Source organism: Podarcis cretensis, assembly GCF_951804945.1.
Source record: "Podarcis cretensis genome assembly, chromosome: 2".
NCBI classification, from domain to species: Eukaryota; Metazoa; Chordata; class Lepidosauria; order Squamata; family Lacertidae; genus Podarcis; species Podarcis cretensis.
In genome coordinates, this window is record NC_137171.1 from 125,054,561 (window position 1) to 125,079,590 (window position 25,030).

General features: G+C 48.1%; 2 protein-coding genes across 7 annotated transcripts in view; one reads left to right on the forward strand and one right to left on the reverse strand.

Annotated features, from left to right (window-relative positions):
- Nucleotides 1-5,540: 5,540 nt before the first annotated feature.
- The window catches only part of LOC307208678 (uncharacterized protein), a 36,476-nt gene continuing 16,986 nt past the window's right edge, over nucleotides 5,541-25,030 (forward strand). For 2 of the 5 annotated variants that reach the window (XM_079963533.1, XM_079963532.1), the window contains exons 1-2: nucleotides 16,288-16,531; nucleotides 24,090-24,710. In XM_079963533.1, coding sequence (XP_079819659.1) covers nucleotides 16,510-16,531; nucleotides 24,090-24,710 — 643 coding nt within the window. In that variant the 5' untranslated portion in view covers nucleotides 16,288-16,509. Of the gene's footprint in view, nucleotides 6,158-16,287; nucleotides 16,532-24,089; nucleotides 24,711-25,030 lie in introns of those variants that run through there. The other 3 variants (XM_079963535.1, XM_079963536.1, XM_079963534.1) reach the window with 3 other exon arrangements.
- On the reverse strand, nucleotides 6,181-16,193 carry LOC307208628 (uncharacterized protein). 2 transcript variants are annotated; one of them, XM_079963434.1, is made up of 5 exons: nucleotides 15,839-16,193; nucleotides 14,218-14,395; nucleotides 13,966-14,092; nucleotides 11,473-11,550; nucleotides 6,181-9,544 (listed from the first exon to the last, which is right to left on the reverse strand). In XM_079963434.1, the coding sequence occupies exons 1-5, from the start codon at nucleotides 15,901-15,903 to the stop codon at nucleotides 8,406-8,408; spliced, it is 1,587 nt and encodes a 528-aa protein (XP_079819560.1). In that variant the 5' UTR covers nucleotides 15,904-16,193; the 3' UTR covers nucleotides 6,181-8,405. The 2 variants fall into 2 exon arrangements, with proteins under 2 accessions (XP_079819560.1, XP_079819561.1); XM_079963435.1 differs by lacking the exon at nucleotides 15,839-16,193 and adding an exon at nucleotides 15,659-15,827.

Genomic DNA, 25,030 nt, shown 5'->3' on the forward strand with positions numbered 1-25,030 from the left:
CGTCCCCTTCTCCTTGTGCCCTCCATCTTTCCCAACATCAGGATCTTTTCCAGGGAGTCTTCTCTTCTCATGAGGTGGCCAAAGTATTGGAGCCTCAGCTTCACGATCTGTCCTTCCAGTGAGCACTCAGGGCTGATTTCCTTCAGAATGGAGAGGTTTGATCTTCTTGCAGTCCATGGGACTCTCAAGAGTCTCCTCCAGCACCAGAATTCAAAAGCATCCATTCTTCGGCAATCAGCCTTCTTTATGGTCCAGCTCCCACTTCCATACATCACTACTGGGAAAACCATGACTTTAACTATACGGACCTTTGTTGGCAAGGTGATGTCTCTGCTTTTTTTTACCTTTACTTTAAATACCAACGATACATTGGTAGCTCACTGAGTGCTCACTGGAAGGACAGATCCTGTGAAGGACAGTTCAAGTAACCCCACACTTGGATTTGATACTGAATATGTAAAGAGGGTTTTTTTGTTGTTGTTAAATTTTCTACTTTGATATTTACTCTTTTTGGTGTTGGTTACTGTGAAAATCAATAAAAATATTATTTAAAATAAAGGAAGGGGTTGCGGCTCAGGGGCAGAGCATCTTCTTGCACACAGAAGGTCCCAGGTCCAATCTGCAGACTCCTGAAACAGACTCCATCCCTCTGCATCCCCGGAGAGACATTGCAGCCAGTCGGTGTCAACAGTAGTGATCCAGGAGGTCTGGCTCACAATAAGGCAGCTTCCTATGTTTGGAGCTGGCGGTGAGGAATTTATCACAACTTACTGCAAAAGCATCTCCTCTTCCCTACTTCACCTCCCCCGTTTTGTTCCTTCCTACGGGTCTCTAACCGCGGACCCTGATCAGTCTGCGCCCCCCACAAACTCTACAAGGCTTAGTTCTCAGTAGACCTGCAGCCTCTGCAACAGCCTCATAGGGGCAAGACCTACCCAGAAGAGTTGCCGTGCCGCTTAGTCCCGGTTCCCAGGACCAGACCTTGTTTCTGCTATTAAAGAGTTGTAAACAACAAGAGCAGCAGCAACAACAGCTACTACTGCTACTTATTATTGCTATTTTAACGTATTCCGTATTGTTTGTGGAATGATGCTGGAAAATGAAGCTGTTCCTGTATTACCAGCAATTAAGGGGTCAAGAACCACGGGGCTTCCTGAAATCGTAGGTTGGCTCTGATTGGCTGTGATCCCTTTCTCCTCCCTCCTCTCCTCTTCCTCGGGTTGCAAGGCTCGGAGACACACAGAGAGTCTCTTTAGGATAACTTTTCCCTCTAAGATGGAAGTATACCTGTGTCTATACATTTGATGCTGCATAGAAGGCATCTTAAAAAGTAAAGTAGAGACATCACCTTGCCAACAAAGGTCCGTATAGTAAAAGCTATGGTTTTCCCAGTAGTGATGTATGGAAGCGAGAGCTGGACCATAAAGAAGGCAGATCGCCGAAGAATTGATTCCTTTGAATTATGGTGCTGGAGGAGACTCTTGAGAGTCCCATGGACTGCAAGAAGATCAAACCTCTCCATTCTTAAGGAAATCAGCCCTGAGTGCTCACTGGAAGGACAGATCGTGAAGCTGAGGCTCCAATACTCTGGCCACCTCATGAGAAGAGAAGACTCCCTGGAAAAGACCCTGATGTTGGGAAAGATGGAGGGCAGAAGGAGAAGGGGACGACAGAGGACGAGATGGTTGGATAGTGTCTTCGAAGCTACAAACATGAGTCTGACCAAACTGCGGGAGGCAGTGGAAGACAGGAGTGCCTGGCGTTCTCTGGTCCATGGGGTCACGAAGAGTCGGACACAACTAAATGACTAAACAGCAACAAGAAGGACACAGGTTCCCTGCAAGTAAGCAGTGTTCTATGCTTACAGGAAGTCTGGACTAGTCGTTTGTGAAAAGGGATGAGGCAGCATAGTGCCCAGAAAGGTTTCCTAATCTAAACTAAACAGTCTGTTCCCCACTGTAGAGCTGTGCAAATGGTTCTATTTTTCCAGAGGAGTCTCGAGGATTTGCATGGAAGTTCCCGTTATTACTGCGCAAACGCACGTGGGTGGCAGGGACCGTGATTCTATGAAATCACTGATGTTACAACACCTGCCTCATTCTTGACTAGGTGAAGAGTGGAGAAGTTCTCCCCACATCAATTGCAATTCCGATCCTTAAGCTGGTTTTGCCAACGCCTCCTTCTTCCAGCTGTTCTGCTTGGCTGTTTTCTGGGGCTCCCACTCATTTCATATCCCCTGCTGCCTCCCTGGAGAGGCGCTGGTCTTTTGATGCTTTTTAAAACGGCCCAAAATACTTTTTTTATTATGGCGTCACCTCCGGTTCCCATCTGAACACAGGAAGGCGCTGCTCTAAAGACCCTAGTTGGCAACTACGGCCCGGGGGCCAGATCCAGCCCAATCACCTTCTAAATCCAGCCCGCTGATGGTCCAGGAATCAGCATGTTTTTACATGAGTAGAATGTGTGCTTTTATTTAAAATGCATCTCTGGGTTATTTGTGGGGCATAGGAATTCACTCATATATATTTTTCCCAAAATATAGTCTGGCCCCCCACAAGGTCTGAGGGACAGTGGACCGGCCCCCTGCTGAAAAATTTTGCTGACCCTTGTTGGGGTGTTCAGAGCAGCGCCTTCCTCTGTTTGGACGGCAGCCGAAGAATCCCAGACAGGTGACCACCCAATCTCTTCTTGAAAATCTCCCATCAAGGAGAGTCCACCACCTGAGAGAGTCCAATCCACTGCCCAAGAGGAAAGTTATTTTCCCTGACGCTCTTAGGCTTCAGTGAGCCAACCAGCTACAAATCCGTCTCTTATTCATGCCTGTCAGAGCTGCCTCCAGGTCCCAGCTCACAGAGGACCAACGCTAGGCTGTCGTTATGTACAAAATACAGATAGGTAGCCGTGTTGGTCTGCCATAGTCAAAACAAAAAAATTCCTTCCAGTAGCACCTTAAAGACCAACTAAGTCAGTTCTTGGTATGAGCTTTCGTGTGCATGCACACTTCTTCAGATACCTGAAGATTCAGGTATCTGAAGAAGTGTGCATGCACACGAAAGCTCATACCAAGAACTGACTTAGTTGGTCTTTAAGGTGCTACTGGAAGGAATTGTTATGTACAAAAGTCTTTATTGAGATTCAGTTTCCATTTTAAAGCCGCAGCGTGCAGCTCTACGTCCCGACCTTAGACCGGCGAAGTCCCGTCTGAGTCTCCTCCCCTTCCACACCAGTTTAAGACCCTCGCCTTGCTCCACCTCTTCCTAAGTTCCTTTCTCCTCTGGGCCCTCCTGCCTGCTAGGGTTTCATCCTTTCTGGACTCCTCTGACGCTGACCCTGACGATTCTTGCCCCTCCTTCCGGCGGGCTTTAGGACCTGGTTCCCTATCCGGGCTACCTTCTGTGCCGCTCGCCTGTACCTTTGAACTTGGCGCGCGCGCCCAGCCTGCAACTTTCCTCTTGACCGTTAACTCGCTCTCCGATGGAGGCGTGGTCAGCCCTGACTCATCTTCTCTCGCTGGTGGTGCATATGTGGGCTCTGACACCTGGGACTCCTCCCCCCCACTACGCTCTGGTGGGGAAGCTGGTCCTGATTTCCAACTGCTGCTCTGGGAGTCCCCGCTGGCCCCTTGCTTCCGGGGTGTCCCCCTTGGGTCGCCCCTTGCCCTGCCCATCGGCGCCCCCTTCTGTGAATCTTCTGATTCGCTGGAGAGGCTCATGGAATCTATCGGGCTGCTGTCATATTCTCCTACGCTGCCCTCGGATTGCTCCCCCTCGCTCTCCATCTCCTCTCCTCCCTGCGCTCCCGCTGAGTCCCTGACACTGCCCTTCTTAAATCTCAGCTCATCTGTAAGCTCAGTGCAAACCTGAATCTCCCAGCAAGAGAAGACCCTGTATGGCAATACCTATGACCCATCTCTCCTCTGAAGAGGAAACCTTTATAATATGCATCCAAAACAATTGCTTATCTTTACAATTTCCCAGAGGGAAATTTCTTTTAGATCAAAGGAAATCTGATTTCCAAGGAAACCTGTATAGGTGAAAAGGCAATATAGGTCAAAAAGCAATAAAAAGGTAAAGGTACCCCTGCCCGTACGGGCCAGTCGTGTCCGACTCTAGGGTTGTGCGCTCATCTCACTTAAGAGGCCGGGGGGCCAGCGCTGTCCGGAGACACTTCCGGGTCACGTGGCCAGTGTGACGAAGCTTCTCTGGCGAGCCAGCATCAGCGCAGCACACGGAAACGCCGTTTACCTTCCCGCTATAAAGCGGTACCTATTTATCTACTTGCGCTGGGGGGTGCTTTCGAACTGCTAGGTGGGCAGGAGCTGGGACCGAAAGACAGGAGCTCACCCTGCCGCGGGGATTTGAACCGCCGACCATACGATCGGCAAGTCCTAGGCACTGAGGTGTTACCACAGCGCCACCTGCGTCCCCAAAACGCAATAGTTCTTTCTTAAATTAACAAATGATCATACGTTAATAGGAATAAAAATGTGTACCCCACCACCAAGACCATTCCATTATAACTATCCGACCTCCCAAAGTTACAACACTACTTGTGATGGTTTTGTTGAAACGTTGCCAGCCCGGGAGCTGTGCCAGCCTCCAGCCAGCCTCCCGAACATACCAGCGAAGCTTCGTGATCATCCCTGGCTGCCGTTCAGGAATCTTCCTCCTCCTCTCAGACCAGGACGATTGGACAAATAAGCAGCCTCTTTCTCTTGAGGAAGCATACTAATTTCCCTTGTACAGCAACAGAAGGGAAAAGGCAGTCTTGTAGTTTCATAACTACATTTATTTACTGCAAAACAACATCAACACAAAGGGATGCATGTTTGGGCAGTTAAGCCCTGGGTTTTGCTGCACATCCAGCTCTCTCCTGAGAGTGGAAGAGACTGAAAGAGACTCCTCCTCCCAGCACACAGTGAGAGTCAGGCTGGGAAAGAGAATCTCACTTCCTTTCTCAAGCTGTGCAAACTCACATAATGTAAACAGCACCTGCTGTTTCCTGCCAGCATGGCAACTGGTGGGGGCTGAAATCCCAACAGGTTTAACCCCTTTCCATTTTAACAATACAAATTATACAAACACACTAAGAGCAATAGTTCTAAGATGAAGGCTATACATCCAGCTGTTTTGATCTAGACAACCTTTACGTTGATATTTGATGTGCTTGTGAGCAGACTAAATGTCGGTACTCAAAAGAGTTTCATTGACAGGACAAACTGAAGAGCTGTTCAGGATTGTGAAGCTTTATTTAGAATAAAAGGTAGGAGGCCAAAAAAAGCCCCTCCCAAAAAAAAACACCACCACTCCAGGTTGAACAGATTTCAAAATAAAGCAGAGTGCTTGTAGCTCTATACCTGGATTAAGAATAGCCTATTCACAAGTAATGTGGGACGCGGGTGGTGCTGTGGGTTAAACCACAGAGCCTAGGACTTGTCGATCAGAAGGTCGGCGGTTCGAATCCCCGTGACAGGGTGAGCTCCCGTTGCTCAGTTCCTGCTCCTGCCAACCTAGCAGTTCGAAAGCACAAAGTGCAAGTAGATAAATAGGTACCACTCCGGCGGGAAGGTAAACGGTGTTTTCATGCGCTGCTCTGGTTCGCCAGAAGCAGCTTAGTCATGCAGGCCACATGACCCGGAAGCTATACGCCGGCTCCCTTGGCCAATAAAGCGAGATGAGCGCCTCAACCCGAGTCGCCCACGACTGGACCTAATGGTCAGGGGTCCCTTTACCTTTTTAATCACAGCAGCTTGCATTGGTCGTGTGTCCTAGCTTTGTAGTTTGATGTGCATTTTCTGAGACAGAAGCCATGAAATTTGTTTCCAGGTTAAAGTGCATAAGGCGAAAGCCTGACTTGGGGCATGTACAGGATCAGGGTGTGTGTCCCGCCTCTGGTCCCAGTAAGGAGAAAACCGCCTTCTTGTGGATCCGACCCTTGGCGCGTGTTTGTGTGTGCTCAGCTAAGGAAATGGCAAAATTGTCACTTTTCTCGAGACGTCACCTCCGGTTCCCCTCCTTACACAGGCAGGGGATGCTCTGCGACTGAAATTGTGAGAGTCCCACCCCCACCCCTTTCGAAAACGTGTCGGATGTTTATTACATGAAATGAAATCGGAGCAGGGAGCAGGGGAGGCGCAGGGCCAGGAGAGAACAAAGAGGTAAAGATGTGGTGTGTTAGGGAAGAGGTAACTGGCAGGTGCGGGGGGGATGATTAGAGACACTCTCCCCCAAACGCTCCTTTCCTAGGACCCATCAATGGGGGCCCTGATCCATGCAATCCGGCTGCAAAGTGGGTACCCAGCACCTGCAGGGTTTGCATTGCACCGTCTCCTTTGAACACACACAAATTGTTACTGGTCTGGGACAACCAAGAGACGCTCAACTGCTCCGCACCCCTTTGGGCACCTTTGCGGGAACTGAAATGCAATGCCTGTCAAGGGGGGGTGACCACAGCGCCCCCGCCCCCAAGTAGGGTTGGCTGATAAATGGTAGAGACAGAGCGAGGGAGTCCATGGAAGGGTTAAGAGTCCTGGATAGAGACGCGTCCCCTCCGTCTCTAACCCACGGGAGATCATGGAGAGATCAGCTGGAGCAGGGCAGTTTCAGTCTCATATATTCACTGTATAAATCCAAGGTTCCCACACTAAATGATGGTTTGGATGATATATCTGTAAGGTATAATGGTGTTTCTGAGGTGCAGAAGCCGTAGAAGCTAACGAAAATATTCTAGTTTTTTCCTAGTGTGCCTGGAAAGGTTCCAAGGTTTCCCTGGGGACAGAGATGCTGCTGGAATGAGCTCATTGTGTTTCAAGGTCAACACACCCTTGGACTGCCTTAGTATCGTCAAACCTTGGAGATGCTGTCTGAGGCCTTGCAAGACCTTGGAACCTGGTGCTACTGGAAGTCCGGTTCCAAGGCCGTGTGTGGTGTGTGTGTGTGTGTGTGTGTGTGTGTGTGAGAGAGAGAGAGAGAGAGACATCATGACGTCATGTTGTGTGCACTGGAACCAAGTTGGCTCCCCTGATCTGGACACTTGACTTCTGTTGATCCAGCCTAGAATAGCATTCTTTTTCTGCTGCTGCATCACAATGTTGATACATGTTAAAATTGTGGTCCATCAAGACGCCGAGATCCTTTACACATGTACTGCCAGATGTCCCCCCCATCCTATATTTGTGCAAAACCTTACACTTATCCCTATTGAAATGCATTTTGTTAGAGATAGTACTTCCAATATAAAGCGGAAACAAATGATTAAGCTCGCTTTACTAGGGAAATTGTATACAGATGAAGGAAACACGGTGTAAAAGGTTTATTCTTTGTAACAGACTTCTAGAATCACACGGACACTCCTGCGTTGTGGGAGGTCTCTCTCCCATCACAATCTCCGAAGCGCAGAGTCATGCAGGGGGAAGAATCCCAGGACAAGGTTTCTCCCTCTGGATGGAGGCGATGGATGAGATATAATGGCAAATGTCTGCGTGCGTCTGTCCGATGAATAGAACATGGGTTGCTCTTGTCGCCATCCCAATGCAGCTTGCAGTAACAAGGCTTCATGTAAATTCTGCCTGGAAAGGTGCAAGACCCGCCATTCCCAAATGTTCTGATTGACATATTGCAACCCCCTCCTAATTCCGTGATGCGTCTTTGACGTTTACCTACCTATCACTGACGTTTGTGCGGTGGGATTTCTTGCTGTTTCGCAGGAACTGTAAACCTTTAAAAGGCAAGACATCCTTTGTCACGAGGCTCTCCTTCCTTTGCTCTTATAGAGGCTGAATATTTGTCACGACAAATAAACGATCAAAGGCTTAATGGTCCAATTTGCTTCAGATTTTGGTTGCCTTCCATTTTACTTTTCACTCTGACGGGGGAACCCAGCGAAGGAACTCAGGTTAAGGGACTTGGTCTAAAATGAGCCCCAAATTTTTCGGGCATCAACACACAAAAGATTTTAGGCAAATCACTCAAACCAGGTCAGGTCACTAGACCGAAGGAATTTGATGAAGGAGGCGAACAACCTGTGGATTGGGGCCACGTGCCTTGGCTGGGTGGTGAGCATCAAACTGCCTGCCTCCCCTACCCAACTTCCTTTGGATTCAAACTTGGAGCTCCCACCACAGGCCAAGGAGCTCCAGGATAATTAACCCTCAGTTTAAGGGGAAAACGAAACAGCAAATAATTCCCTTACATGAAATACATTTGCTGCTCCTACTGCAGCTTTTTTCACATTCACTTATAGAGGGTTTACCCACGGCGTAGGTTCCCAGATGCACAGTCAGGCCATTACTCCCTCCAAAGCTTTCTCCACACGCTGTACATTGATACAGTTTCTCCTTGGTGTCGGTTCTTTTATGTAAAGTAAGGTGGTAATTGTGACTAAAGCTGTTTCCACACTCCAAACATTTAAAGGGTGGGTTTTTCTGTGTGGGTTCTTTGATGTGCATTAAGGTTTCCACTCTGGCTAAAGCTCTTTCCACACTCCATACATGTGTAAGGTTTCACTCCTGTGTGGGTTCTCCGATGTGCAGTAAGGTCACAGTTCCGGTGAAAGCTCTTTCCACACTCCAAACATTTAAAGGGTTTCTCCCCTGTATGGATTCTTCGATGTGAAGCAAGGTGTCCTCTCTGGGAAAAACTCTTTCCACACTCCATACATTTGTAAGGTTTCACTCCTGTGTGGGTTCTCTGGTGCACAGTAAGGTCAAATTTTCTGACAAAACCCTTGCCGCACTCCATGCATTTAAACTGTTCTGCCCACGTGTGCATTCTTTCATGTGCAGCAAGGTGTCCACTCTGGCAAAAGCTCTTTCCACACTCCATACATTTGTAAGGTCTCTCCCCAGTGTGGGTTCTGTGATGCACAGTAAGGTCAAATTTTCTGAGAAAACTCTTGTCGCACTCCATGCATTTAAACTGTTTTGCCCATGTGTGCATTATTTTATGTGCAGCAAGGTGTCCACTCTGGCAATAGCTCTTTCCACACTCCATACATTTGTAAGGTCTCTCCCCAGTGTGGGTTCTTAGATGTAAAGTAAGATGGTGATTGAGACTGAAACTCCTTCCACACAATATACATTTATATGGTTTCTCCCCAGTGTGGATTCTTTGATGTGCCATAAGGTTTCCGCTCTGACTGAAGCTCTTTCCACACTCCATGCATTTAAAGGGTCTCTCCCCCGCATGGATTTTTTTATGCTTGACAAGGTTACCAGCACTACTTAAGCTCTTTCCACACTCAATGCACTGAAACGCTTTATCCCTTGTTTGGGTTCTCTGATGTAAACTAAACCTTCCACTATGACTGAACCTCTGTTCACACTCCACATTGCTGCTTCCTGTGCATTCCTCCTGTAAATTCAAGGGTACATGAACACCAATGTCCTGAGTAGTGGAAGGTGTGCTTTCCCCATTTTTCAACGTGTTTTCTACATGCTTTGGGGGTGATTGTTGATTTACAAATATCTCGCCCGCTGTTTCACTCTCCACATTTTCTAATGACACTACGGATGGCTCACCACAATTCTCACTCTTCAGCCAATTACCTGATTTGAGGGAAGGAGAAAAAGAAAATATTGTTCAAATTGCAAGGCAGAAACACAGATCATGCCCAGTTCTCTGCTTCTCTGATTTTTCTCAGAGCCAGTGTGGTGTAGTGGTTAAGAGCGATAGACTCGTAATCTGGTGAACCGGGTTCGCGTCTCCGCTCCTCTACATGCAGCTGCTGGGTGACCTTGGGCCAGTCACATTTCTCTGAAGTCTCTCAGCCCCACTCACCTCACAGAGTGTTTGTTGTGGGGGAGGAAGGGAAAGGAGAATGTTAGCCGCTTTGAGATTCCTTAAAGGGAGTGAAAGGCGGGATATCAAATCCAAACTCTTCTTACAGTTTTCAAGTATGTCCCCCTCCTTCTCTTCCTACTCAACTGAATCCGAAGTTAGAGTCTGAATATGCCACAGTTTCAAGACAAGTCCCTCCCTGTTCCACATGCTGTCACTAAGCAGAGCTGTGTCTGCTGATCTCTCCACTTTCCCAGAGCCCCATCCAACTGGATCTTCTCCTTCCTCCCGAGTGATGAAGTCTGGTTTGGGAAATGGTTTCAAGGAGTTAATTCGGAATACAAGATACCCAAACACTCCTAGCACTACCACATCCATGGATCCCTTCCCAAAATACGGGAAAGGCAAGGTCCTCACTTTGCTCCTGAGGGATAGCTCCGGCGCTTGTGAAGAGGATCTCACTGTACACTGACCTCAGCTCAGAGGCACCGCGGAGGCTATTTTAATTTGGGGCATATACTAGCAACGTGGAAAGGAAACCTCAGCCTACAGGCCAACTCTGCTCTTTAGAAAAGGGCTGCTGGATCAAACCAATGGTCTCTCTCAGGCGTGAGCAACTTTTTGCAGGTTGAGAGCCACATGCTCGCACTCTGTGAGGCCAGAGGCAAAAGTGGGTGTATCAATGGATGCAAATGTCAGCTCTGGACAGGAGCAGGTTTTCTACACACCCTTCTCTCTCCTCCCTTCCAGGCAAGGAGGAAGCCCCATTTCAAGGAAACAACCCAGCCAGGAAAAAGGACTCGAGGAGGATGTGAAGCTACACTGGTCAACAAGGGTCAGGGCCTGGGGAGGAGAGAGTCCCAAGGGCCCAATGGAAAGGCATTGAAAACCACATTTGTCTCGCTGGCCTGTTTAGTCCAAGAGCCCCACAGGGGCCAAAGGAATGCTAATAAGAAGCCCAGAAGCCGGACATAAAGAAGAAGAGTTTGGATTTGATATCCTGCTTTATCATTACTCTAAGCAGTCTCAAAGTGGCTAAATTTCTCCTTTCCCTTCCTTCCCCACAACAAACACTCTGTGAGGTGAGTGGGGCTGAGAGACTTCAGAGAAGTGTGACTAGCCCAAGGTCACCCAGCAGCTGCATGTGGAGGAGCGGAGACGTGAACCCGGTTCACCAGATTACGAGTCTACCGCTCTTAACCACTACACCACACTGGTGCAAGCACTACCATTTTAGGCTATTATTAATCAATATGCTTGCAAACTTTTAATAAAGCCATCTTCGTCATTCTTTACATATTTTCTAAACACTATAATCCACCTTTCCTAATATATGTATTTATGCTAACTTTGGTCATCCTCAAAATGCTGAAGCAGAATGAGGGGACCTAACAATCTAGAACAGTCACTACAAGGCCAGACGAGAGAGACAGTGGTTCTTGTTCAGAGAAGATTAGAAAGCAGAGTAAGAAGGGCTGAACATGGTTTGATGTTCTCTTGGTGCTGGAGAGAGACTCCTCTGTCATTACAGCTTCATCCATTCTTCATCCAGCTGCATGTGGAGGAGCGGGGAAGCGAACCCGGTTCACCAGATTACGAGTCCACCGCTCTTAACCACTACACCATGCTGGCACCCGGCTTCTCCTCCCTCACTTCCTGCAGCAAAAAGGGCCCCACGACACATTTAAGCACCTACCTGCTGACGTCTCCCTTTCTTTGGGATCCTGGAGAAATGGACTTTGTCTTTCTTCCCAACAGGAATTGAGGTCTGATCCTGTCAACGAAAGAGATAATATTATCTACTTTGGGGCTCAACCGGCCATTTCAAATTAATCTATTCTCTCGCCTTTGAGGTCGTAGATTTGGATTACAGTGGTACCTCGTGTTACGGACAGGATCCGTTCCGGAGGCCCGTCCATAACATAAAACTTTCACAACTCAAAGTGCCGCATCTGCGCACACACGCGGTGCAGTTTAATGCTTCTGCGCATGCGCGAGCAACGAAACCCGGAAATAACCCGTTTCAGTACTTCCGGGTTTCCCGCAGTGAGCAACCTGAGTTTACGTAGCCCAAAGGCAACGTAACTCGAGGTTCCACTGTATGTATTCAGATCCTATAAAGATGCACGGAATGAGTAGGAGGGGGCCACATGGTCCCCACTGTCACAAGGTGTGTTTGTGTGAATATACAAATGTTGCTTCAGACAGCAAATCTGCAAAAATCTTTATCTAAAGAGTAAAAGAAGGACCCCTATCAATCACCTGAAGAGAGAGAGCCTTGACAATCATCATGGACTGTCTGGATGCAGAGAAATAGTGAGAGGCATGGAGTGGGGGAAACCCTCAAGGAAACCCCCTGGGGAAGAAGGCTCAGAGCCAGGGGATTGGTGGTGGGATGACGAGGGGCTGTCAGAAGGAAAAGAGGGAGCAGACTGGGAGGAAGAGGAGGTGTCAGAATCTGAGGAGGGTTTGGTGAGCAGGAGGAGGCTGTGGCAGAGAGCAGTCCAGCCTTGGAGGCGGAAGCAGAGGCGGATATCAAGAAGAGTAGAGACAAGCTAAATAAGAAGCTAGGGAAGCTCTCCCTCCTGCTTTGACCAGCTCCTCTCCCCACTGATCTCCCAGAACACACAGAGGAATGAAGAGGGTGAAGCAAAGAGAGATAAGCCGAAGGAGCCTTAGGCTGCTGGGGAAAGAACCAGGGGGAGGGCCTTAAGAGAGCAGTGGGAAGACAGGGAACATTATCCCTCCACCTGCCTCATTGGGGCAAGACCTACTGGGAAGCGTGACCACTAGGCCTGCACTGTTTGGGGTTCTTTGAATAAAGGGTTAACTTCACTGACACTGGGTGTTTTATTGCTGATCTCCTCCTGATTCCGGCTCCTGACAACAATTTGCCACAGACCCACACTAAAGTAAGGAAAGTGGTACTTTGAAAAGTGTTCCCGATGCCAGTAAATAGAAAAGTAACTAGTTAGCTCTTTTTTCAGGAGTCTTATGGAAAGTAAGCTAGAAGGCAATAGCTAGAAGGAAGTAGCTAGGACTTTAAATGCGGAACTAGCCAGCCAAGAAGGGCACTCCGTCAGCCAGAGGGAGCCTCGGCTGATGAACTTCTTAGCTCCGAGTTAGGCAGACATGTGAGCTCTGCAGGAGGGCAAGGAGGCCAGGGCACCCCGCTCTTGCAAACAAACAAAAAACAAAATATGTATTAATTAATTAATTGATGATTTTATTTATTATAAATGGCTAACACCAGTAAAATGACAGTAAAAACATAATGGGGGGGGGACCAATTTAAAATACAGGTTAAAATGCAATTTAAAATGCATTTCCCCTTAAAACCTTTAGAAGACACCTGAAGGTAGCCCTGTATAGGGAAGCCTTTTCATGTTTTATGTTTTACACAGGTAAATGGTAAGTGTTCCAGTTTGTGAATGTTTTTCGGAAGCCAAGCGTCCCGACGCAGCTTCCGCTTGAGTGCAGGACGCTCCTGCAGCCAATTGGAAGCTGTGCCTTGGTTTTTGAATGGTTTGGGGAGTCGAAGGGACTCCTGGAATGGATTACGTTTGAGAATCAAGGCACCACTGTATTATGTTTTAATATGTGTTGGAAGCTGCCCAGAGTGGCTGGGAAAACCAGTAAGGCGAGAGGGGAATAATAATAATAATAATAATAATAATAATAATAATAATAATAATAATAGTAGTAGTAGTAGTAGTAGTAGTAGTATTTTTCTCCCTTGAGGCCGAGCTGGATATGTTAAGATGGGTAGTGGTGGTGAGATATGAAGTTCTCAGTCAAATAGACAAAATTAAAACAGATAAAACTCCAGGTCCACGTGGCATCCGCCTGAGAGTTTACAAAGAAGTCAAATGGGAAATTGCTATGCTCTAAATTCATTGAGGAGGAAAGGTCCACCAACGGCCACTAGCCAAGGTGGCTCTGCTCTGCTTCCACAGTCGGAGGCAGAATAGCGGTTTCTGGAAACCACAGGCGGGGAGAGACGCTTCTATGCTCAGCTCCTGCTGGCTTCCCACAAGCGACAGGATACTGGATGAAATGGGCCACTGGGCTGATCCAGCAGGCTATTCGTACAAGGTATGTTGCTCCTACACAGCATGAATAAATGGCTCAAACAGGAGATTCACACCTCCAAAACTAGCAGCCAAGAGGCATAAAAATGTGCCCTCACCTAGAGAGGCCACCATCTCATAATTCTCCTCCATGACTTCCTTGTGCAGAGCTCTTTGGCCGGGATCCAGCAGAGCCCACTCCTCCTCCGTGAAAAACACAGCCACCTCCTCAAAGGTCAAGAGGGCCTGGAAGAAGAAGAGGAAGAAGAAAACAAAGCTTCTCTTTGGTCCCCATCATCCCCACTCAACACAGAGGGAGGCTGGGTGGTCCCATCTGTGCCTCCTCCCTGCTCCCGTTGCTCTTTCCCTACCTGAGAAAGCTGCCTGGCTCCTCTTTCCACTCCGCCTTTAGGAAGAGACAGTGCAAACAATGGTGCCTCTGAGGCCATTGGGTTGCCTTTGGAAGAGACAGAGGACAAGGAGTTGAAACTGGGCCACTTCCAGGACTTCGCTGTTGCCACAATGCACTTAAAAGCAGGGAGCAGCTCTCTAATGGGAACAATGGAGAAAAACAGATTTATTTAGGGTGGGAGACATTTACACAGATAGTATACCTTTGACCAGTATACCTTTATTTTAAGTAAAGCTAGGCAACATCTGGAATTATCTACACATTTTCTAACGAACCCAAAAGTTACTGCATATGCCTCTAGGCCCATAAACTCCAGTTCAAATTCTAATCACAAATACTAATGCAGAATCCAAACACAGATTATCTATCTATGTATCTAGGGATGCGGGTGGTGCTGTGGGTTAAACCACTGTGCCGCTTGGGCTTTCCAAACGAAAGGTTAGCGGTTCGAATCCCTGCGATGAGGTGAGCTCCCGTTGTTCGTCCCAGCTCCTGCCAACCTAGCAGTTCAAAAGCACACAGTGCAAGTAGATAAATAGGTACTGCTCCGGTGGGAAGGCAAACAGTATTTACTGCTCTGGTTTCGCCAGAAGCAGCTTAGTCACGCTGGCCACATGACCCAGAAAAACTGTCTGCGGAAGCGGACAAACACCAGCTCCCTTGGCCTGTAAAGCGAGATGAGCGCAACCCCAGAGTTGTTCACAACTGGACTTAATTGTCAGGGGTCCCTTTACACACACACACACACACACACACATATGTGTGTGTGTGTGTATATATATATATATATACATCCTATCTACCTGAAGTTTGGATTTGTTAGCCATTTTTAAAGAAGACAATGCTAATCTGAGATATGAAGAACTAATCACATTTTCTTTATTGGCTGCTCAACAACTCATTAATCAAAATTAGAAATCTCTGGAACACTTGCAGATTGAAACAGAAAGTCAGAAAAACTGGCAAAGGCAGTTAAGCCTTAGCTGGTAAAAGTACTGTGGCAAGGTACCCTTTCAAAAAACCATAAACTGCTATGGCACCCACCAGACATCTACCTTGGAACGGGGGGGGGGGGGAATTAAATTTTGGCCCCACTCCCCCATGCGCAGCAAGGCAGTGCATGAAAAGCTGGGCTGCCCAGATCTCCGCGCTTCAAAGAGAATCTTGGAATGCAAACTTTGCTGGGCAGGAAACCCACCACCACCACTTTTCATCTGGATTGCCTTGATCCCAACCCCCAATACTGCTTCCCAGAAGGAAGGGGGGGGGCTCTTCCTTGCTCTTCCCTCATCCCCCTCCCGCAAGAAACCTCATTTCCCTCCCTCCTCTCTTCCCCTCCCAGCTGCCCCGTTTGTAGATTCAGGGAGAGTAAAAGCAAACCCCCCATAAATATCTTGCACCTCTTTCTCCTCCTCTCCAGGTAATTTCTCCCAACTCCCCCAGCAAACTTTCAATCCGGAACCATCAGCCGGACTGAAGTGGGAGCCGCAGGCGGCGGAATCCGGAAGCGGCAGATCAATAGAAAAAGCTGAATGACCAAGCCGCAACTTTTTCAATGGGTTGCCCAGCTTCCGGCTCACCTGATTGGTCCGCCTCTTCGTTCCGGCTCTTCTGATTGGTTCTCTTTTCCCGGGCCTCTATTCATTTCGTCTTCGCCGCTGCCAGAGCTGGGGGGGGGGGCCAGGTAGTTTGATGCTTTAACAAAAAAAACACACACAAAAAAACCTGTATTTACGCAGAACTAATCGCAGCAGCTGGCACTGGTCGTGTGTCCTAGCTTTGTAGTTTGATGTGCATTTTCTCAGACGGAAGCCACGAAATTTGTTTCCAGGTGAAGGTGCATAAGGTGCAAGCCTGGCTTGGGGCATGTACAGGATCGGGGTGCGTGTCTCGCCTCTGGTCCCAGTAAGGAGGAAACCGCCTTCTTGTGGATCCGCGCGCGTGTATGTGTGTGTGTGTGTGTGCGTGCGTGCGTGTGGTCAGCTAAGGAAATGGCAAAATTGTCACACTTCTCGTGACGTCACCTCCGGTTCCCCTCCATACACGGGGGGGGGGGCGGCTCTGCGACTGAAATTGCGATTCCCCCCCCACCCCCACCCACCCCTCGTTCGAAAACGTGTCGGATGTTTCCAGGCAAGGGGGCAAAAGCAGCCGCTGGAGAAGCGGGAGATTTTGGAAAGGGGAGGAGGGGCGTCGGTAGACAACTCCCCCCTCCCCATTATATTAAAGGAAATCGGAGCAGGGGAGGCGGATGGCCAGGAGAGAACAAAGAGGTCAAGATGCGGCGTGTTAAGCAAGAGGTAATTGGCGGGTGCGGGGGGGGGGGGATGATGAGAGACGCTCTCTCCAAAAACGCTCCTTTCCTAGAACCCATCGAGGGGGCCCGGATCCTTGCATTCCGGTTGCAAAGTGGGGACTCAACAGCTGCAGGGTTTGCATTGCACCGTGTTACTGGTCCGGGACGGCCAATAATAATAATAATAATAATAATAATAATAATAATAATAATAATAATAATAATGATTTATTATTTATACCCCGCCCATCTGGCTGAGTTTCCCCAGCCACTCTGAGCGGCTCCCAATCAGTGTTAAAAACAGTACAGCATTACATATTAAAAACTTCCCTGAACGGGGCTGCCTTAAGATGTCTTCTGAATGTCAGGTAATTCTTTATCTCTTTGACATCTGATGGGAGGGCGTTCCACAGGGTGGGCGCCACTACCGAGAAGGCCCTCTGTCTGGTTCCCTGTAGCCTCACTTCTCGCAATGAGGGAACCGCCAGAAGGCCCTCGGCGCTGGATCTCAGTGTCCGGGCTGAACGATGGGGGTGGAGATGCTCCTTCAGGTATACAGGACCGAGGCCGTTTCGGGCTTTAAAGGTCAGCACCAACACTTTGAATCGTGCTCGGAAACGTACTGGGAGCCAGTGCAGATCTCTCAGAACCAGTGTTATGTGGTCCCGGCGGCCACTCCCAGTCACCAGTCTAGCTGCCGCATTCTGGATTAATTGCAGTTTCCGGGTCACCTTCAAAGGTAGCCCCACGTAGAGCGCGTTGCAGTAGTCCAAGCGTGAGATAACCAGAGCATGCACCACTCTGGCGAGACAGTCCGCGGGGAGGTAGGGTCTTAGCCTGCGTACCAGGTGGAGCTGGTAGACAGCTGCCCTGGACACAGAGTTAACCTGCGCCTCCATGGACAGCTGTGAGTCCAAAATGACTCCCAGGCTGCGCACCTGGTCCTTCAGGGGCACAGTTACCCCATTCAGGACCAGGGAATCCTCCACACCTGCCCGCCTCCTGTCCCCCAAAAACAGTACTTCTGTCTTGTCAGGATTCAACCTCAATCTGTTAGCCGCCATCCAACCTCCAACCGCCTCCAGGCACTCACACAGGACCTTCACCGCCTTCACTGGTTCTGATTTAAAGGAGAGGTAGAGCTGGGTGTCATCTGCATACTGATGAACACCCAGTCCAAACCCCCTGATGATCTCTCCCAGCGGCTTCATATAGATATTAAAAAGCATGGGGGAGAGGACAGAACCCTGAGGCACCCCACAAGTGAGAGCCCAGGGGTCTGAACACTCACCCCCCACCACCACTTTCTGAACACGGCCCAGGAGGAAGGAGCGGAACCACTGTAGGACAGTGCCCCCAACTCCCAGCCCCTCTAGACGGTCCAGAAGGATGTTATGGTCGATGGTGTCAAAGGCCGCTGAGAGATCCAGCAGAACCAGGAAACAGCTCTCACCTTTGTCCCTAGCCCGCCGGAGATCATCAACCAGCGCGACCAAGGCAGTTTCAGTCCCATGGTGAGGCCTGAATCCCGATTGGAAGGGATCCAAATGGTCCGTTTCCTCCAGGCGTGCTTGGAGTTGTTCAGCAACCACCCGCTCAATCACCTTGCCCAAGAATGGCAGATTTGAGACTGGGCGATAGTTGGCCAAATTGGCCGGGTCTAAAGATGGTTTTTTAAGAAGCGGTTTAATGACCGCCTCTTTCAGCGGGTCTGGGAAGGCTCCCTCACAGAGGGAAGCATTCACCACCCCGCAAAGCCCATCGCCCAGCCCTTCCCGGCTCGCTTTTATCAGCCAGGATGGGCAAGGATCAAGAGATGCTCAACTGCTCCGCACCTGTTTGGGCGCCCTTGCGGGAATTGAAATGCATGGCCATCAAGAGGGGGGGAGGCGGGTGACCGCAGCGCCCCCACCCCCAAGCAGGGCGGGCTGATATCCAGGGCTTCATTCGAGTTTCGCCCTTGCAGAAATCCCTCGGGACTTGCGGCCTGTCCGGGGTGCCCCGGGTAGGTCCCTTTTGGTGGTAGAGACGGAGTGAGGGAGTCCACGGAAGGGTTGAGGGAACCGAAAGAATTCTGGGTGGAGACCCGTCCTGTCCCACCTCTTTCTCCGCCTCCCTGCTGGTCTTGGAGAGATTGGGGCGCTAGGAAAAGATTCGGCGCGCAGGGCTAGGGGTGAAAGGGGGCAAATGGGGTTTCTAAGGGCAGGAGAGAGGAGTAGGGTCTCCTTCAAGTCGAGCGAGGGGGGGTCTTCAGGAGAGGATTCCGGTTCCCCCACTTCCCTTGCAGCACGCTAAATTCTCTCTGCCCCCACCTTAACATAACTACGCAAAATCTACAGAGGCTCCCAGGTTTGTGTTGTCTTTGCTTCTTCACAAGATGAATCATAGAATCATAGAGTTGGAAGAGACCACAAGGGCCATCGAGTCCAACCCCCTGCCAAGCAGGAAACACCATCAGAGCACTCCTGACATATGGTTGTCAAGCCTCTGCTTAAAGACCTCCAAAGAAGGAGACTCCACCACACTCCTTGGCAGCAAATTCCAGTGTCGAACAGCTCTCACTGTCAGGAAGTTCTTCCTAATGTTTAGGTGGAATCTTCTTTCTTGTAGTTGGAACCATTGCTCCGTGTCCGCTTCTCTGGAGCAGCAGAAAACAACCTTTCTCCCTCCTCTATGTGACATCCTTTTATATATTTGAACATGGCTATCATATCACCCCTTAACCTCCTCTTCTCCAGGCTAAACATGCCCAGCTCCCTTAGCCGTTCCTCATAAGGCATCGTTTCCAGGCCTTTGACCATTTTGGTTGCCCTCCTCTGGACACGTTCCAGTTTGTCAGTGTCCTTCTTGAACTGTGGTGCCCAGAACTGGACACAGTACTCCAGGTGACGTCTGACCAGAGCAGAATACAGTGGCACTATTACTTCCCTTGATCTAGATGCTATACTCCTATTGATGCAGCCCAGAATTGCATTGGCTTTTTTAGCTGCCGCGTCACACTGTTGGCTCATGTCAAGTTTGTGGTCAACCAAGACTCCTAGATCCTTTTCACATGTACTGCTCTCAAGCCAGGTGTCACCCATCTTGTATTTGTGCCTCTCATTTTTTTTGCCCAAGTGCAATACTTTACATTTCTCCCTGTTAAAATTCATCTTGTTTGTTTTGGCCCAGTTCTCTAATCTGCCAAGGTCGTTTTGAAGTGTGATCCTGTCCTCTGGGGTGTTAGCATCCCCTCCCAGTTTGGTGTCATCTGCAACTTTTTTGATGATTTTTACAGTAACATAATAGCATCAATAACACTTATGCTTTACTTGTTTGACGAACGAGAGACTCTGGTATGATGAGTCTGAGCTCATCTCCTTGCCCAAAAGGAAGAAAAACACTGAGCAGGAAAGATTGAGGGGTATGTCCTTTCAGTATGCACTGAGACCCTACAGTATGTGTAGCTCATTTAAACAAAATCACTGATCCAATGAACAGCAGCAGTGAACAATGTGATAGTGAAGTGACGTCTCTTGTCTCCACTGCCCTCTCACACTTGTTGTGAAGAATCTTCTTTCATTATGAATGGTCTGTGTCACCATTAAGAAAAAGAAGTCAGAATAGGCCAATATCTATGTCTACTGTCCCTGGATCAAAGGACATTTCTTCTTTAAGTTCTCAGAAGTTCTTAAATCTAGCACAAGGTTGTCCTTTGAACTAGCCAGATGTTTAACTGAGAATCAATCACAATCTGTCCATCATTTCAAAAATAAGACTTTAGAGCCATCCTACCCCAAAATGGCAACTGCTGTTGTAGTTTAGTTGTGTCCGACTCCTCGTGACCCCCTGGACCAGAGCATGCCAGGCACTCCTGTCTTCCACTGCCTCCAGCAGTTTGGTCAAACTCATGCTGGTAGCTTCGAGAACACTGTCCAACCATCTCGTCCTCTGTCGTCCCCTTCTCCTTGTGCCCTCCATCTTTCCCAACATCAGGGTCTTTTCCAGGGAGTCTTCTCTTCTCATGACTCCTAGACATTCAATTTTGGGCGGCTGTAACCTTCATTTAACAAGACATTTGGCACCTAGCTTCTATATATGAGTTTCTAACACTGATCCTGTTACCTCCACACACTGCTGCCTCTGTCCCCCTTAGTAGGAAGTCACGTACCACCATCACATCCCTCTTCCTCCGCTGGGGAGTGGTAGGAATTGCTCCATACCCTGCCCCTTCCACAGCCACCTTGGCGTGTTCTGAGGTCTGCACCTTGCTCCTCTGACCCAGAATTGATTTTGCAGCTCGAGTGACACATCCCGGTTCCTAACAGCCCCATTTCTCTGTACCACATTCCTCCAGGTTTTCGTTTCCTGCAACCAGCGATCTTCCTCCTGGCTGGGGCCAACCCCACCTGTGTTGCTGTCCCAGGACCATCCACTCTGCTCTCTTTCGAGAAATCCCTCATCTTGCTCAGGAGCTCGTAGGGCAGATAGGCGGACCTCAGCTTGATGTTCCTTCTCTTCCTGCATCTGCTGCAGCTGTGATTCTGCACATTCTCAGGCCGGAGGACAAACATGGCACAGGTGGGGCTGGTCACTGCAGCAGCTCCCTCGCCATCCATGTCTCTTGCTCCTACACACAGCATGAGACAGGACTCCTGGCCTCCCCCTCAGACTCAGACTTAGAAGGGTGGTTTCTAAATCTAATAAATAAAAATTGGGGTGAGTGTTTCCATCTGGGATTCCAGCAGCCAGGCTCCAACAGCCTTTTCCTGCATCTCCAGCTCTCCCTCTGCACTGCAAGGCTGACAGATGGAGGTCCAGCTCCAAGGACATTAGCCTACCTGAGCACACCTTCAGTTTATTCCAAGCGCCAAGCCTTCTCACTAGTTCCAGGCTACAGTCCCTAGAAAAACCTGAACCCTGGGTCTCCCAGTATGGCTGCTATGCACCTCCTGGGGCCCAAGGGACTGTGTGGGTGATTGATAAATATCCAGAGGTCCAAAGGGTTAAGATGTGCCCCAGGGGTGGAATAATATTACACGGGGAATGAGAAATGTCATTAGCAACTCTGATTCTGAGAAATGGAGGGCACGCTCGTGGAAGGAGAACAGCTCCCTTTCCTGTCAGGCAGGTCCTTATTTAAAAAGGCAATCCCACAACTGTATTCTTAGATCAAACTACTTTATTAATGATAATTTAGTATTATGGAAGGTTGATGATGCGTGGTGAGCCAGTGTGGTGTAGTGGTTAAGAGCGGTAGTCTCGTAATCTGGGGAACTGGGTTCGCGTCTCCGCTCCTCCACATGCAGCTGCTGGGTGACCTTGGGCCAGTCACACTTCTTTGAAGTCTCTCAGCCCCACTCACCTCACAGAGTGTTTGTTGTGGGGGAGGAAGGGAAAGGAGAATGTTAGCCACTTTGAGACTCCTTGTTTTTTGTTTTTTTTTTAATATTTTTATTAAATTTTCACATTTTATAAAGACAAACATACACACACAAAGACAAAGACAACACGTATAAAATTTCATAACCTTACTTTCCTAACCCCAGTTCTTGACCTCCCCCCACCCCCCCTTCATACATCCTAGTTCAGTTACATTAACTCAGCAAATTCAAATCTCTCATCCATTGCATGTTATTACTATATATATATATGTTTTTTCTTTAAAAAAAACCATTTACTTGGCCAGATTTTACTTATCCAATTTTCTTATAAAACATTAAAGCCTTTTCTAAGGTCGACTCGAGTTCCTTCCACGAATTTCCCTTTAATCTTAAAAATAGGTCATAATAATCAAACACAAAAGTCATAAAGATTTAAAAACAAGTTCTCCTTTCCCCCCCCCCCAGCCCCGGTTTCTGTCCCTTCCAAATCCCCCCATCCATAACAACAGTTTTTAGCCTGGGTTCCTCACATCTGAGGCCTTTAAGTCCTTGTCAGTCTCTCTTTGCCGATCTTGTTGGTAACCCTCCTCATTGGTCCTCAGGTTTCGGGGAAATTTCAGCTCAGTCTCATCAGAATTTCTTCCATCCAAAGTACTTGACACCAGCTGCTGCAGAAGATCAACCAATCCATACTCAAATAGGAAGCCCCAGTCATATTTCTTATTTCTTTTAAAATCAGGTATTCCAGATATTCCAGGGGCTTCCTCCCTCCTCTTTCGCATCTTTCGCAGATTTGTAATCCAAGGGTCTTCTTCTTTGTATTCTAACAATGTAGGCTTGTGGTTGGTAGTCTCCATCTGTACTAGCCCTTGCTCGCTCTCCCCCTGTTCCGAAGCTATCTCTTCTGATTCAGCTGCAGATTTTTCCCCAGTCAAATCCATTGTACCTTCAGCAGAGTCATTTATTTTAGAGTTCAAGGTTATGAGTTGTTTACTCATGACCGTAGTCTGCTCCTCCAGTTTTCCCACAAGAAAAAACATTCTTTCTAGCTCTGCCTGTAGTTTTCCATCTGCAGCCATTGCAATGTTTCAATGTTTCCCCTAGGGGGATTCTAGTTACTTAATAGTCTTTTCCAATAGTCCTTTACTTTGTTATTTCCCTACTTTATTTCCAACCACTTTAGCTCAAATGTAACAAATTAAGTCCAAAAAGTGTTAAATAATAGAGTTTTTAACTTTCGCTGCCCGTTTGACAGCTCCTTTGACAGCTGTCAAACTCCTCGTTCCTTATTCTCCAGCTCACATAAAAGGACACCCCCGGGTCTGGGGGGGTTCAAACAAAAACTTCTAAAAAACCACTCTTACTCTCCAGCACACATCTTCTTCTGTCAAATTCATGCAAATCTTATCTTTTACAGAACACCAAGGAAAGAACTCTCCACCTTAGTTCTCCGATCTTTGCTTTAAATTTTCTGTAGGCAGGGGGGGTGCAGACTTCCCTTTAGCACATCCCCCGATCGTGCCGAATTCAAGGATAAACTTTTTAGAGTCCAAATTCCAATCTACTCACGGATTAGTTAGAGTCCGAATTTCAGGGAAGAAAGTCAGCGGTCTCCGGCCATGGCTCGCGGCTTCGCTCCACTGCAGTAGCGGTCTACTCACAGCACCACGCCACTCCCCGTACCCTCTCCGCAGCCTTTAAAAAGGCTCTTCGTGGGTCGGGGGGGGCGCTTTAGGTGCCCGCCGAGTCACCAGGTCCGCAGGCTTCCGCGCCTGCGGTTTCTAAGGGTCCCCGCATCGCCGTCGCGGTGAGACCCGTTTGCAATGGAGCCAATTCCCTCCGGAGCTCGGAGGGAATCCGCCATTACTCGGATCGCGCTAACCCGGAAGTCCACTTTGAGACTCCTTGAAGGGAGTGAAAGGCGGGATATCAAATCCAAACTACTACTACTCCTCTTCTTCTTCTTCTTCTTCTTCTTCTTCTTCTTCTTCTTCTTCCTATTATTTGGCATTGTTTCACCTCATTTGCTTAAAATTTGGGACATAAAGAAGACAGGGAGGAATGTACAATAGGTTGAAATAAGAGAAGGAGCTAATTGCATTTGATGTGTGTTACAGTCTTTGTTCTCTTCCTTGAAATACTAACGGGTTTTCCTCTCCTCTCATTTCCAAGCAGGTTATGGAGAAGACAGTGTGTCATCTGTAATTTCATTTGGAAATACGAAGAGACCATTCAAATGTGGTGAATGTGGAATGTGCTTCAGTCCATGTGCACAGTTAATAAACTCACAGAGTGGGGAAACCGTTCAAAGGTATGGAGTGTGGAAAGAGCGTCAAACTTCATCTCTTACTTTACATCATCTAACTCACATGAGTGAGAAACCGTACAAATGTATGCAGTGTGGATGGAGATTCAGTATGAGTAGACAACTTATTGTACATCAAAGGATTCACGCAACAGAAAAACCATTTAAATGTATAGAGTGTGGGAAGAGTTTCTATCATAGCATAACGCTAAGCAACCATCAACGGACTCACACAGGGGAGAAACCATTTAAATGTATAGAGTGTGGAAAGAGCTTCTGTCATAGCATAACGCTAAGCAAGCATCTACGGACTCACACAGGGGAGAAACCATTTAAATGTATGTACTGTGGAAAGAGCTTCACACGTAATGGAAACTTCAGAAAACATCTACGGAGTCACACAGGGGAGAAACCATTTAAATGTATGGAGTGTGGAAAAAGCTTCAGTCAGAGTTCATCACTTAATAGACATCATCAAACTCACACGAGTGAGAGACCTTATAAATGTTTGGAATGTGGAAAAAGCTTTCGCTCAGGTGTACATCTTACTTTACATCATCGAACACACACAGGGGAGAAACCATTTAAATGTATGGAGTGTGGAAAGAGCTTCACTCAAAAGGGAACTCTAAGAGTACATCAACAGACTCACACAAGGGAGAAACCATTTAAATGTATGGAGTGTGGAATGAACTTCACACATAATGGAAACCTTAGACAACATCTACAGACTCACACAGGGAAGAAACCATATGAATGTATGGAATGTGGAAAGAGCTTTCGTTCAAGTGATCATCTGACTTTACAT

Excerpts from the sequence above, each read along its gene's own strand:
- LOC307208628 (XM_079963434.1), bottom strand. The coding sequence starts at position 15,903 with ATGAATAGAGGCCCGGGAAAAGAGAACCAATCAGAAGAGCCGGAACGA. Across the intron at positions 14,396-15,838 it reads CGAAGAGGCGGACCAATCAG|AGAGCTGCTCCCTGCTTTTA; the intron begins GTGAGCCGGAAG and ends TGTTCCCATTAG. Across the intron at positions 14,093-14,217 it reads GAGCCAGGCAGCTTTCTCAG|GCCCTCTTGACCTTTGAGGA; the intron begins GTAGGGAAAGAG and ends TTCTTCTTCCAG.